General features: G+C 41.2%; 1 protein-coding gene across 4 annotated transcripts in view; it reads right to left on the bottom strand.

Moving 5' to 3' along the window:
* Positions 1-15,286, bottom strand: part of SLC4A4 (solute carrier family 4 member 4) — a 221,139-nt gene that overhangs the window by 144,250 nt on the left and 61,603 nt on the right. For all 4 annotated transcript variants that reach the window (XM_085222689.1, XM_085222693.1, XM_085222690.1 and 1 more), the window contains exon 3: positions 2,207-2,386. In XM_085222689.1, the coding sequence (XP_085078815.1) occupies positions 2,207-2,386 (180 nt within the window). The remainder of the gene's footprint in view (positions 1-2,206; positions 2,387-15,286) is intronic.

Here is a 15,286-nt window from a genome sequence, read left to right as displayed (position 1 = left end):
AGCAAATTTTCTCCTTTTGCCAAATCACACCCCTCACTCCCTCACAAACGTCCTTTGCCTGTCCCATTCTTCTAAGCCTCAGGGTTGAGTTCTAAAAGATATTTCAACTCATGTCACATATATTCTTCTGACAAGCTGCCTCAAATATAAGCAAAATATTTCATTCCAGCTTTCTTCTAACTCCAGAGAATTTCCCCATTCTTTGTTACTCATATTCTTAGCCCTCTTTTGAAAATGAGCTTTAGATTAAAAACAAAAAAACAAACAAACAAAAAGGGTTATACTGAGATTTCTTGCCACGATTGCCAATAATGAAAGGCAGACTAGGTTGGTGAGTTATCTTCTTTTCATGTGCAGAGAACTGATCTTCTCTTGGACATACTTTTCATGTCAGCAAAGAGAGCAGCTGGATACGTCACACACACAGGCCAACCAGACACTCAAAAACCTTCAACAAAGTTCCAGTAAGAAACACTGAAGCTGGTACAGCCTCAATATCCAACTATCTCAGATCATTAACCATCTAAAGAACAGAAACCTAAATGGAAATAAAAAAAAACACTTATAAAGAACAGAAAGAGAAATTTCTGAAGGAGGTCTGGTGTCACTACACATGCAGAACAAGAGGGAAAAAAACTGAGGAGATGAGACAGCAAGTAATTCAATGTTTGGAAATCCAAGATAGTCACCTGAACTACTCCTATCCTTTACAGTGTTCTAAATTAACAGTGCCTGCTTGTAAAAAGATCTGGCCATCAGTGCGCAACAGCAAGCCACAGCCAGAACCTGGTAAAATATCTGGATACATGAGATGGTCAACTACACAGAAAAAGTTACAAATTATGTAAATATTAACATCATTGCATGGGTCACCTGCAATATTACGTGGGATTTAAGTGATCCCATTCCCAAAGTACATAGTGCAAATAGGTCAGGTTGAAAGAGACTAGGGAAATGCTCAGACAGGGAGATGAAAAGACTGCATATGTTCACATGCTGAGAAAGAGTAGACAAGAACATACTGAAATGTGAAAACAACAGGAAAAAAATACAGTTACCCTGTCTCAAATAAACATCAGAAACAAAGACTAGCAAAACAAAAGGCAGCAAATCAAAATCTGGTAAAAAAAAAAATAGGTTTTTAATCCATCAGAACCATCAACTCGTGGAAATCATTCCCTCAGGAAATCAATGTATCCGGAATCCAAAAATGAATTTCTACAGGTTTGGTCACTGGCATGCAAAAACAGAGAACAGAGACTTAAGTGTAAAAATGTAACATTAAAGTTCTTGAGCTCCTGAAGACAGATAATCATTTATTTCCGTGTAAAGCCAATTACTGGTTTCTGAGTGTTGACAAGAAAACTTCCTTGGGAACAACTGGAGAAAGACAGTTATGAAGAACAAATGGTGTTTGTGACTTATTTTTCATTCTCTGAAGTATCTGCACTACTGAGAATAAAAGGCCTGGCCTACAGACATGACTGACCTGATCCCATGTTTATGTCTTTAAATACAATGACTATGCAGCAGCACAATTTCAAAACGAGTAACTTGCATCTTTCTGCAAAGACCAGGTCTTAAGACCCCTGCATGCTTCTCTCTCTAGCTCAGGAAGCGTTTTCTCACTTACAAGCTAGTTGTGTACTAGAACTTCAGCCACCTGGAATTATTCTCAAGAATCTGAGCTATACCATCCTGAGCTGTTCCCCATAACTTATTAATATAATGAAACCAAATCCCAAGAGGATGTGTTTCTCACAGCCTATAGTTATGGTCTTAGTGCTTGTCCACCTGCTCTGAGAAAACCGTTTCTAGAGGAAATCATGGAGTGGTTGAACCATGGTATATTCATCCTGAGAGCCAGGGCAGAAGCTGCAACTGATCTGTCCAAGCACGTCCTCAGTCTTTGTGTTTCCTTGCTATCTCCTTACACACAGTGTCAACTTGCTTCTAAAAACGCTGGCCTGCTGCTGACTGGCATTAGTTCAGGAGCAAACTGAGGTAACACAGAGGGATGAAATATCCGCTCTGGCCTTTTCCAAGTCACAACGACCATCCGATAGCAAGTAATTTTGATTATTCTGATCCTGCAACACAAGGTGACTGTTTTCCTTGATCCACTTTTCTCTATCATGATCAGATCAGGAGCAAATCACTGGACAATGGACCATTGTAGTGAGTGACAATCAACACCAGTACTTACTGAGCGGTTTGAGGATGCTGCTGCTTGTCTCATCAGCATTTTCTACATCTGATTTGTCAGAGTAATTCTCAGAAATTTTCTCCTTTTCTTTCTTTTCTTTGTGCCCAGGTCTTCTCCTATGACGCCGCCTTCTTCTGTAGCTCTTCGGCACATGGACCCCAATGTAAACAGTGTGATGACCTAAGAAATAGGAATACAGCAAATATTGACTTTGACTGCTAGACATTCCACATTATTTTTTCCCATTTGTTTTGCAAAATACATTGGTCAGACTGCACACTTACTTTCTGCAAACTGATCCAGTTTAATTGAAAAGCAAAGAGTAACAAAATTTATATCACTTGAGCATGTAGTCCATTGTGCATCCAACTACCACGAGGATATTACAGCAGCAAGGAAGGACTACCAACACGAGTTACTGCAAAGTTCTTGATACTTTCCAAAGTAAGAATTAAGTGCCAAATTTTGTATGCTCACTGGAAATACAACTTATGCCTCCTCCGTTTCTTAAATGCTTTTATTTCAAAAGAGCACTTAAACTACATTTGCCAATTGCTATTTACTTCTGATGGGTTTGATCAAAAATGTTCTATTTTCAGAGCTTTCCATACTTTTACCAGCCTGGGATAAAAACCTTTCCTTCTGATTAAAGAAAACATTTCTTTCTCTGTGCCTAGATGATTCTGCTTTCTTTCTTCAAGCTTTAAAAGCAGCTGCTTCAGATAAATGATGATGCTTTATGCTTTTGTCAAAATTTGGTTTCCCCATTCATTTCTCCATGTATCCAACCAGTGCAGCTAAATACATACATACTCTACTACTAACTAAAGTATATTTATCTGAATAAATAAGCCCTAAATGCACATGTGAACAAGTGCCTGTATCTGCTTCTGCTCACACCCAGAAATGAGTTTCTGCTGAGCTACCCTTCTGCAGAGTCACTGGCTCAGTCACCTCACATACATCAATTCCTAGCATAAACTTACACCTCACATACAGCTATTATTAGCATATACTTACACCTCACATACAGCTATTCTTAGCGTACATTTACACCTCATATGCAGCTATTTTTAACATATACTTACACCTCATGTGAATGGATAGCTGCTAAAACCACATGCAACTATATCAGATCACATACTTAGTACAAGGCCAAGGCTCCAGCTTTAGGAGAGCTGAAATCCTTCCTGCTGAACCAACTCATTTGGCTCCTCCAAGACAGAAGAGGCCATCCCACGTTGCAGCCTTCAGACACCAGCCTCTGTGACTGCTGTGGCTTTGATGAGAAGCACAGATAAAACACTCTCAGCCCTGACTCCAGCACCCACAGCTATCTCCCAAAGAGTACATTTATCAGCTCTCCTGAAACACACTGCAGAAAGTGAAGGGGACAGGGGAGGTTTAGGTTAGATATTAGGAGGAATTTTTTCTCTCAGAGGGTGGTGAAGCACTGGAACAGGTTGCCTAAGGAAGTTGTGGATGCCCCATCCCTGGATGTATTCAAGGCCAGGCTGGATGTGGCTCTGGACAGCCTGGTCTGGTGGTTGGCAACCCTGCACATAGCAGGGAGGTTGAAACTAAATGATTATTGTGGTCCTTTTCAACCCAGGCCATTCTGTGATTCTATGATAAGTTTCATCACTCCTAAACCCACAGAAAGTTCTATCATGAGGGTGGCACCTGAGAAGACAACAGTGACGGCATCTCAAGGCAGATATGCTTCTCTGACACCAGATACAGAGTCCTGCAGACTGTGCCCACACCTCTCTCCCTTTTACTAAGGATTAAGAACCGAGTTAAGCAAGCAACAAAAGTCAGGCTTCACTTGAGAAAGTAAGGTGGAAAACTAGCCCCTGCTATCTACTCATCTCCACAGATCTTCCTTTCCTTATTGCAGTTTGCACTGCTCTCTGAGATTGTCTGTGAGTTGCACCTATTACCGCTGTTTCCTTTTCAGCAGCATTACATAGTTCCAGATTAAGCATCTATTTGTGCAGTTGCAGGAAGTTGCTTTGGAAATGTCAGCACAACAGTAAAGCCACAGAGAGCAGCTATGAGTTAACTTCACTGTTTATGCAATTGCTCTATGTCCAATCTTTGAGATTAAGAAACTCAAAATTTTGTCACAAAATCCTCAATTTCCATAACAATCTATTCTTTCCCTTGAAAAACAACCTTTGAAAACATTATTCTCTTGTGAGACACCTTGTCTGAGGACACCAAAAGAGACAGCCGTGGATCAGCAATGGCAGTGTGTGATGATGGATGATCAGGCAGCCCACCGGCAGAGCTGTACGTGGGACTATTCAAAAATGCACTCCTAACCTTTCTCTCAATTTATCTGTGAGGTATGTCAGGTCTGGTACTTTCCTTGCTGAGACTCTGCTTTTGTCATTTCAAATTCCACACACTCCTGAGGCCAGCTGTAAAGTTTGGTGAGTTGTTCACCTACTGTGCAAGTGAAATGTTATACAGAAAGCATCTGAGGCTGCTTGACCAGCATGGCCCTTCCTGACAACAATTGTAACAGAGCTATTGGTATTGCCCAAGGACTATGCAAAGAATGAAATAACGAGCCCTATTCGGGGATTGGGCTAGAGGCTTATGAAAATAGCTCGTGCCGTATGCATATAACACTGCCTCTCACACCCATCCACATGCATGCTTCATAGCCCAGAAAAATTATTCACGTACACAGATCTCTAAGAGTAACTCCTTCAAAAAGAAAACACAGAGGACAAATGAAAAATTTTAAGTGCAAACCGTTACTGAGTTACTAAAGCATAGAAAAGCATCTGAAAAAAGGCTCCTTAAGAACTGCATTTTTTATTCATAAAGGCTAAGAAAATTAGAAGAGAAAGAAATTCTCCAATAAGACACACACTCATCCTCAGACTGGCACTACATGTGATGCATTTTGGCTCCAAAGTAATTTGTTAGGTGGAAGTTGTAACAGAGACCAGAGGCTTATAAAGGAACTCCCTGCTCAACCATAGACATAGTAGTGCTGGTGATGGGTCTTAAAACAAATCACAGCATTTCTGGTGAACAGAGTGCTACAGCAAGCTGTAGTTTCTGTACAAGCTGCCACTATGCAGAAGGTCGCACTGAATTAATAAGACAGATATAAAGATACAAAGATGTATAATGCTAATTATATAGAGACATTAAATAGCAGAGTGTTACTGAAAATCTCTCAGAGTGAAGTTACTCTTTAGCCAGTTCTGTCTAGTGTAAGGCATCATAAAGCTCACTGCTGAAACTCCACAGTGCACAGTCTAGGAGACAGCAAATTCACTGCTACGTGCACATCTCCTGATGCTCTGGGCTGCCAACGCTGTATAACCATCCGGCACAGTACCAATAACTTGTCATCTCAGGGAGCAGGACAAAAAAAGAAACAGAAATCCAGGATCGAGCAAGGTCCAAAGTGAGGCAGTACAACAACGGCAGGAGGAAAGGGACGGGCATCTGCTGCCTCCAGCCCAGAGCACAAGCACAGCGATCTTTCCAAAATGGGCTCAAAACACAGAGGCTCTTGGAAACAGGCAGAGCAGTAACGCCAAAGCTGGTGAAACCTACAGAAATACTTGCAGATCAACATCTGAGAACAAGTCTTTGCTGTGGCACACAAAGCCAGGAAAGCTATTCCAGAAACTGGAAATATCAGCTGTAACACAGCAGATGGCATAAATGCTACACAGGGATAGAGAAATCTTATCTGAGCACAAGTAGCAGGTGTTAGGTTAGGGATGGCTCCTGGGAAACATGGGAACATGGGGCAGCGCTATCTGTCCAAGGAATTCTTACAAGATCAAATGCAAAAGCCAGATGAAAATAGATGGGGTGATTCTGGCTTTTTCTATTTAGACAACGTCCTCCTTTGAATCACTTTAATTCTGTGGTCAGCTTGATAATACAAACACATCATAGTAAGCCCGTAGTCTTAATGCTTTAATATGCTGCCAACAGAACCGGACAATCTCTTTAATCTTTTGATCACGTGTGCACAGTACAGATTTTGGTGATATGAAACTAAGTTGCATATATACAGGCCAACATCTGCACTACTTAGCTGCTTTTCACTGTTCTGCATGGGAGAGCCTTAGTTAACGTCACTTTTCGTCCTTTTCCGTGCCTTCCCACTCCCTTTTTTTTTTTTTTTTTTTTTTTTCCCTTTTCTTTTTAATTTTTCTCTCACAGTCTGTTCAGAGTGGCCAATCAAGATGTTTTCCTTTTCTGCATACTTGAAGTACTCAGCATCTGTTTACGCTGTTGCAAATGCTGAGATAAAGTTCTAGGCTCCCTTCCCAAAATGCCTGGAAGGAAACAATTGACACATACTCTCAATGCACAACTTTGAGACATTTCCTACTCACTGGGCTAACGGAGCTTTCCCATGAGAACGATTCACTACAAATGGCAATGCCTGATACATTTAACAGTACACACATGCACCACACTGCTATCCGGCAGCGTGGTGGAGGATGGGAGAATAAAGCCCACTGCTAAACTTCTCCTGATCATCCAGGTCCCACTGAGCCATAAACTTCTCTTGTGCACTCAACACAAGCCACCTACACATTTCCTCCTGTGGTGCCCACCATGTTCACAGCCTTTTCTTCCCTCTCTACCCGCTCTCACTCAGGAAAACAACTATTTCCTGTGTGCAACTCATTCATTCTAGAATGTTCTGGTTGACCAGAGGCATGAATTTCACTATGCTATAGAATCTCCTACGATGCACAGCAAGACACCTGCAAACGAAAGCAACTTGCACTTTCCCCCTTCTGAAGAACAGCAGAGGGTCACAGATTCCCCACTTATTTCTGCAGTAACTTTTGAAGCTAGACTTTTCTTTGCCCAAAGATAAACTTTATTGAGTACCAAATTTGGAATGGAACTGGCTCATTTCATTAATAAAGCAAGAAGCAGTCCTCACCAGAGAGATATTTTTCCCCCGAAAAATTTTGGTTGAAATGGCATCTTTTCCTTCATTAAGAGCTACTAAAGAACAGCAGCTCATGATTCAGAGTCTAAACTCAGAGTATGTGCACAATGGTCTCCCTGAATCAGTTTTATCACTGAAAACTCACTCACATATTACTAAATTTAAGTTTCGTAAAATATAGCATTCCCTTCCCTCCCTTCCTACAGGAATATCTGTTCATCTCTTGTCTCTGTCCTGGCCAAGCATGGTCTTGTTAAAGCACCGGGAGTGAAGCTGCCTGAATTTTAAGTCATGCACATACGCTGATCCCAGCAGCATGCTGACAGCATGAGGGAAGAAAGCAGTTCTAGACACCCTGCCTCAACTAGCCAGGGACCCCAAGCATGCTGTTTCCATGTACAACTATGCTCTCGAGTCCTTTTCAAAGTTATTCCTTTTAAGGGAACCTGGGGATTAAAGAAACGCAAACAGAGGACAAAAAATGTGTACTGAAAAATAAGAACACAGAAATTTGCAGGCTTGAAGTTTTCAGACTTCATAAATTGTCTATCACCCATTAGCTGCTTGGGTGCGGTTCCACTGCCAGACTCATGTGTTAGCATAGCCTGACCACCCGTGCTACCTGCACATCTCAGCCTCCTTTCAGGCACCTGTTTCCTTATTGCCCACTGAGGCAAGCAGAAAGATGCAGGATAAGGCAGGCTCTGCACATGTATATGACACACCAGGTTCCCATGTGTCTATACCAGTAATACTGCTTGGTGGTTTATGCAGTTGTTTCAGCACAAGCCTCAAGCCAAGCCTGAAGAGTGTCTGTGAGGATCCTTTTCTGTCCAAGAAAGAAAGGATGATGTTTTTTAGAGAGTGAAAGGCAGGATGTACGTGCTGTGTGAGCACACTAAATGGCTGCTCCGTGCTCACTGAGGGCCAATGCAGCTCTGTGAAGGAACAAGGACAAGTCTGGCACAATCAGTTCCAGATCTGGCTAAGTGTAAGTGATGAAGAGATCTTGGGATATGCCCACATGGGAAGTGTGCCTGAGGCAGGGAATTACTCACTCTCAGAATAATTATGTCAGTCCCAAACTTGACGTCCCAAACTTGACATCCCAAAGCCTCTGAAGCGTAAGCTGTATACATTGTTTGAAACACGTGGATCTATTCATGCTTTAACACAAGTGCCAAATGGCAAAAACATATTTAGTGTGAAAGAAATCCAGAGTTAAGGTGTTTTTTCCCAACTAGTTCTGGAACGACATTTGCTTCAAAAAGCATTATAATTTCTTACCACAAATTTCTCACAAAGTCTGAATTTAAGCATTTCTGGGGAACTTCCTCCTGCAACAATGGTCTTTTCACAAAGCCTTTTATATGATGTATTTAAATGTGTTTATGTAATATGGTATCAGTGACAGTGGCAATAATCCAAGCGTAGGTTACTACCAGAAAACCTATGAAATTCATTTGCCATTCCAATTATCTCCACCCAAACAAACAAGCAGAAAGTGATTACACTTCATTTATAACACTGTCACTTACTTAAAACATGAACTTTCTTCTTTGAAGAAAACAGTGAAATAGCTTTTGCTTAGCAAAACCAAAACTTGGTCAGTTGGAGGACAGAGCAGAAAGTTATGAGATCAAAGGATAAAGTCTGCCTGGTACATAATATCTAGGAAGAAATCTTTTCTACGCGATGAGGTCTATTGAGACGTAGAACATGGCCAGACTAGTCCATAAAGTAACTCAGATTGGCTCCTTAGAAGAAAACAAGTTCAAAAACTAACATTACAAGTTTATAAAGCAATGAAAATGAGTTAAGTATCAGCACTTTTCAGCCAGGCCTTATTTTCACTTTCAAGGCTCTTTTCCAAAGAACAGAGAGTCATATTAAACCTTGTCAAGCTTGGACAAGCTCATGTGGTTACATCCAATATGTCTATGCAGCCAACTTCTCCTAAAGCCTACTGCTCCGGCCCCTTGTGCCTCCTGCTGCAGGAGCTGTGTGTGTCCAGGCACTCAAAACGGAGGCCTGAGCAGAAATTTCAGGCTACCTGCAAGAAGCATTTTGTTCAGCACATGGCAACTAACTTCATCCAACTTTGAGATACAGCTAACCTAACACAGGAAGGCAAAGGTGTGCTGTTCTCTGCCCATTTTCATAGCCTAACAAATCTGTCTCATATCTGGGTAGAATTGAAACAGAGCATATCCCCAGGGTGAGGAAGGTTTAGTTATATATATGGCTTCCTGACACACTCCTAGAGCATGTGGCTTTTATTCTTACTATTTATGAGTTGCTACCTTTATTGAAAGGTTGTTCCATAGAGTCATCAACATTTTGGGACCTGCACCTGCAGCAGCTCTGAAGTCATGTGAGGCTGGCAGGTGAGACTGCCAAAGGATGCAGCCTGCTGCATGCTTTGTCAGAAGACCGTGTGACATCTTTGTGTCTTTATGGACAGTAAGGTGCTGCTGCTGCCAAGCACACAGCTTAATGTGGCAACACATCGCGGGGATCATAGTGAGTCTGTGCAGTTTTTAGTGGCTTTTCAAAACTTGAAGTGGCAATGGAAGAATCTCTCTCATTTCGTGCAAGAATCCAAGGAAATAAATGACATAAAAAGCTGATGGGCCAGAAGGACAAATAAATCACAGGGATGATCCATTTTAAAAGGGAGATACTAAAAGTAGCACTAAGAAACTCCTGAAGTAAGCCCTGCTTAGTTTCAAATCAGCTCAAGAAATAAGAACAAAAGGCCACGTTGCTTTGAGCTAAGTGCACTTAACTCTACCTGATTCAAATGGGTTACAGGTAGTAACCATCTTCCAAGGCTGGCACCTCCACCCCAACCAGCTCCCACTTCGGGATGCAGCTATCACACCATGTGCCCAGGTGCAAATGGAATAGGATGCACGGCCTGGGCAACACTCCACTCAGGGCACAGCTAGTACAGAACAGAAACAATCCTCCCCTCCTATATCATACAGTACCTAATAATTTCCCGTAAGCAATCTAAAGAACATTAACTTTCCCACAGATGAAAATGCAAGTTTCCACAAAACAACAGACAAACCAGAATATTTTCAATGATGGATCAGGGGGATGTAAACTCTAGGTAGAAAAGACACAGAAATTCAGAAGGCATGACAATGAATACAGCTGGTTCATGCATCAGAAACAAGGGACATCATTATTTCCTCTAAATCAGGGTAAACATCAAGTGCTATTCCCGTTAATGCATCTGAAAACCGATGCCAATAATAAAAGCCATAAGCAATTCTTTAGACGGGCCGACCAGGCACACTCCTGGGCTCAGCACTTAGTTCCTACAGGAGGTTCAGAACACATTAATACTCAAGACAGATAAATAGGAATTTAACCAAGAGGTAAAGCTCACAAGGCTTCATTGAGTAGTTTGTTGAAATTTGACTGAAATCTAAACAAAGAGATGTTCCAACTAGAGAGGAATCCAGATTCAAATCACTACTGCTTCCAAGAGTAAAGAAGCAGCAGAACCACATAAAAGATGTGTTTCTCTCCAAACTGAGGAAAGCCTGTGTAACTGGAACAGTTTTGATTCTTCGTGTCACAGTAACAATTTCAATAGTGCAGAAACATGCATGTCTCACAGTGCTGATGCTTGGTCACAAAGTCACCTCTGCAAGAGGTTTCCATGATGGGAACCAAAGGCCTGTTAAGGGTCTGGGCGTAAACCAGAGGACCAGAAACATCAAATGGATGCTTGGATTTGGACAAAGGATGCTGGGCAAGAGACTGACTGGCAGAAACAGAATAATTCACACCTACAATGACTGCAAAACCTGTAACCAGCTATTCTGAACAAAGTGAGATCAGGATGGCCTTCAGGCATTAAGGCATTTAAAATGACAACAATATGCAATAAGCTAATTACTGCATGCTGTGTGGCTGCTGGCCAAAGAAAATGGTCCATGTGACTTGATCAGATGATGGGCTTTTGAGGGATGGGGCCAAACACTTAATAAACAGAGCAACTATAACATTCAGTATGGGGTTCACAACCTAATAAAGACCATGAGGAAAACAGAAAAGTAGCGAGAAGTGTAGTACTGGGCAAAAGAGAAAACAGAGGTTCAGAGAGAGACAAAATGCAAGCTAGATTTCAGCTGAAAAATAAAGCAAGAAGGGACAAGCTTAGAAACAGCACAGCTCTCTTCAGTTCTGCCAGCTCTCATAATGGATCCTATCTTCACTGCAAGGATGGAAAAGTTCAAGAGAGGACCAAAAACCTTCACTGAATTACTTAAGTGGTGAACTTGAGCAAAGAGCACGTTACTTATTTGTATTACTTCTCAGTATTTAATCATGCAATAAAACAACTACAGGGGGAAGGGAACTGAACTGGGTAGTGGAAGACAGCATGTAAGTACGAGAATCTTCTGTTATCAGCAAGTTCCTAGATTTTCAATATCTTCAAAAGGCTTATTTAATCTTCGTGTGAGATGACCTCTGCAATCTTTAAAAGCTTCCCATATAACAAGACTATAGTTAGCCAGACAGAAAGTATTCTTAGCCATCTTTCTGAAGTTTGGACTTCTCAGTTTTAAACACATGCTCACTTGCCTCCTATCAATGACCCAGACGAAATGCCACATTCCTAGCAAGACTCAAGAGCCATTCCAGAAAAGCATGTTTAAAATGTGTGCTAGCCTCAGAGAACAGGATAGTTCTAAAAGACAGAGCTCAAATAATTGAGTCAGGAAGGCCTAAAATAGGAAGAGAAAAATTAAAAGTAAGGTCTTCATCTGGCTTTTAGAAAATTCTACAAAATTCAAAAACAGGAAATTAAGTCAGTCATTGCTAGGAAAGGATCAGAACGTGTGTCATGAAGCCAAGAAGGCACATGTCAACAGCAGCTAAAAGATACCACAATAAATTAATGGATCGACAAATTGTTTACACATAACAATAAATGTGTTTGGGGCATTACCACTGAGCTTTATATAAGCCATTGCTAGACTCTTACCCACAACCCCATAAGCTGCTTTTCTTTTTCTCCTCTTTGGAGCTATGAGAGGTTACAGAAGCCATCGAACCTGCCCTGCTGTTAACTGATCTAATCTGGCCAGCATTGCTTGGATTCTACTTAAAGAAAACTTTTCAAAAGCACAGCTTTGGGGAGCAGAGCAGAGGAAGAGAGTTGTGCTGGGCACGGCTGCTTGCTCTAAGTTTTAGATTAAGCTGTTCACAGTACTTTCAGATTTTCTGGCATCCACATTAAGAAAAGATCACAGTTTCTTTAAAAATCATGTCTCCTTTAGAAATGCCCTGAATTACCACCCAAAATGGATATATCCAAAACAGCCCTTCTTGCCTGAAAATCTTGGCCTTGTTTTCCCTATTTCTATCTCATTAATCACCAAGTTAATACCTACCTGCAATTAGCCCTATTAAATGAATACAGGCGGGCAGGTTTTAGATCACTCTCCAATATAAATAAGAGCCTTGATTTTCATAGCTACTGAGTCTATGTACTTAGGTCTTCAGCTGGAAGCCACTGCCATTTTTCCAGGCCACTGACTCCAGAATAAAAACTTCTAATATTCTTCCCCTTATTTTGTAAGCACAGCAAATTACTATAAATTTTTACTATATCATCATTACTATAAATGTTGATGGACACAAGGGTGTCTGAAGCAAAGCCTGTGTTTTCTTAAGAGCCTGAACTACTAGCCATCTTTTGCTGCATCAAGAGTCAATTGTCTGAAGCCTGAGAAACAAACAGTGAAGACAGGGAAAAAGTCAGCAACCAAAACATGCCAGGCAGAGATCTACCTAGCCAGCATCCCATTTCTTTGGCAAGTGTCAAGCAGCTCAGGGGAAGTCCTTGTAAGTTCCCAACACTGCAGTACTACATCATAAGAGAGAACAGCCCCACTGCAAGCCAACCTTGATTCCAAGGCTGCAGTTGGAATTCAACATAGAGAGGCAACAGCTTATTTTCTGGAAGGCATACTGCAGCTAAGGTTGGGTGTATCAGAAGGCCAAGCTCCTGCCAACAGGGCACCAGATAGGAAGGAATGTAGAGGGAGCTGCATTTACAAAAGGCTTGTTGCTCTTGCAGCACGCTTCCTTTCAGGAAGCACTACAGGTTTCTGTCTCTCTTTTCAGTCCCTTTTCATTTCTAGGGAAGTTCCCACAGTGCTGGGCAACAAGAGTAGGAATACAATCCAAGTGAAAGGAAAGTCTAAATTGCTAGCATATGATGTTGCAATGTAAAGATCAACAGACTGGGTGGGAGTGCACTGGCTTATGTGAGAGCCACCACATGCTGGAGGAATCTGAAAATGTAGCAAAAGAGTAACTGCATTTCAGGGTGAATCACCTCAACAGCTGGAAAGTGCTTTGGTGCTATCTCTTGTGCAACTCCTACTACGTGGCAGTTCCTCTTTTGGAACATTAGCAATCCTTAGCAGCAAGAAGGAGTATAATTGGTCAATTTGCAGATGAGAAGCTGAGGCAGGGAATGATCAAATGATTTGCTTGCTATGGATTCAGGTCTCCATAGAAGCAGAATGTGAACCCTAGAACTGAGTAAATACTGTGGCTGATCCCCAAGATGATCCGCTCAGTATCTAAAGGAGAGCTGTCCCTTCAGTAACTAAAGGGACAAGAAAAAAAAGGGACAGACTCTTTAGCAAGGATCTGTTGTGACAGGACAAGGGGAAATTGTTGCAAACTAAAATGTGAAATTTAGTTTGGTTATAAGGAAAGCCATTGTCAGAATGGTATAGAATGTATCACTCTTTGCTGCCAAGTACCTTACATGCAATACAGAACTTACCCTTGCTTTAAAAAAAAATACAAACTTCTCTTTGCAGTGAGTGAAGTACATCATATGTTGACTCAGCTGTTCTAAAACCATTTTCTGCATTTCTTCTATATGTGCAGACCAACGCTCCTTATGTAAAGTCAGTTTATCACCATATGAGCTTTGCAGATTTTTCTCATAGAGCTTTCAGGAGTTCTCAGCACCTTCTCACACAACCCCAGCATCTTCAAAGCTAACCCTGATCCCTACCAACATATGAAAAGCATTTGCAATAACCAGAAAGATACTTCATGCAACAGTAGGTGAAACAAACACAGGTTAGAAAGTGCAACAGTAAACATGCTCACAGATTTACCAACACCAAGCTAACTAATGACTCAAGTGATATTATTTGAAGGACAACAGAGCTCTGAACAAACCATGTTACGAGCGATTTACATTTCACAGAGGTTGCAGCACTTATACAATTGACTTAATTAATCCACACACAGAAAAACACCTCCCAACTTTTCCATAGGGATGTAGTATATTATCCAAAGTACTGGAGCCATAGCACTAGGACCTTGTCATTTTTTATAAAACAGATAAGGGCACACTTCAGTATCTTGTCAAGTGTCCTGAGAACCAAAGTTGGACAGAACTTCAACTGAAATCTTTCATCCAAACACTTCACAGCTGGAAAAATCCAAACCACTCAACCTGTTTTTACTAACTGTGTGGGGCAGCATTCAGGTTCCCATCTGTGCCTGTTGGTCCCAAGTCATGCCATTTGCTGCACAGAAAGAGGGAAAAAAAGGCAGTCCCTAAGTCCTCAGCATCTTGCTTTTGCAAAACTAAATGAAATGCAGCCTACGCTGACTAGCTCTGCAGTTAAAGAAAAATAATGAAGAACATTCTGTGCTAGAACTTCACATGTTTTTTTTTTTTTTATTGTACTTATTTCAGAAGCAATTAGAAACTTGAATTGATATGAAACAGGTCTTCTGATTGTTTCTGAATACAGAGAAGATCAGTCTATAGTCATCAAAACTGAGGGTTGCAGTGGGAGAAGAAAAGAAGAAAACAAAGTAAATGGCTAAATACAACAGCTTTCTCGTATCTTCTATCTTCTGTTAATTAAGGTAATGATTTTTACAGCAATCTTTCTCTTCATTGATCAAACCACCACAGCACAGCTTTCTACCAACAAGGCGTAGTGACACAACATGGTCAAGAACAAGAAGATGGAAGCATGGGGAGCAATTAGCTAAAATGGCAAAAGACGTCCTCAGACATTCCTACAAAGTCCCTGTTTTAGGCTATGTATGCAGTA

This window comes from Meleagris gallopavo, chromosome 4, assembly GCF_905368555.1.
Source record: "Meleagris gallopavo chromosome 4, MGAL_WU_HG_1.1, whole genome shotgun sequence".
NCBI classification, from domain to species: domain Eukaryota; kingdom Metazoa; phylum Chordata; class Aves; order Galliformes; family Phasianidae; genus Meleagris; species Meleagris gallopavo.
Note: the sequence above shows the minus strand (reverse complement) of the source record. Positions and strands in the feature narration are given on the sequence as shown.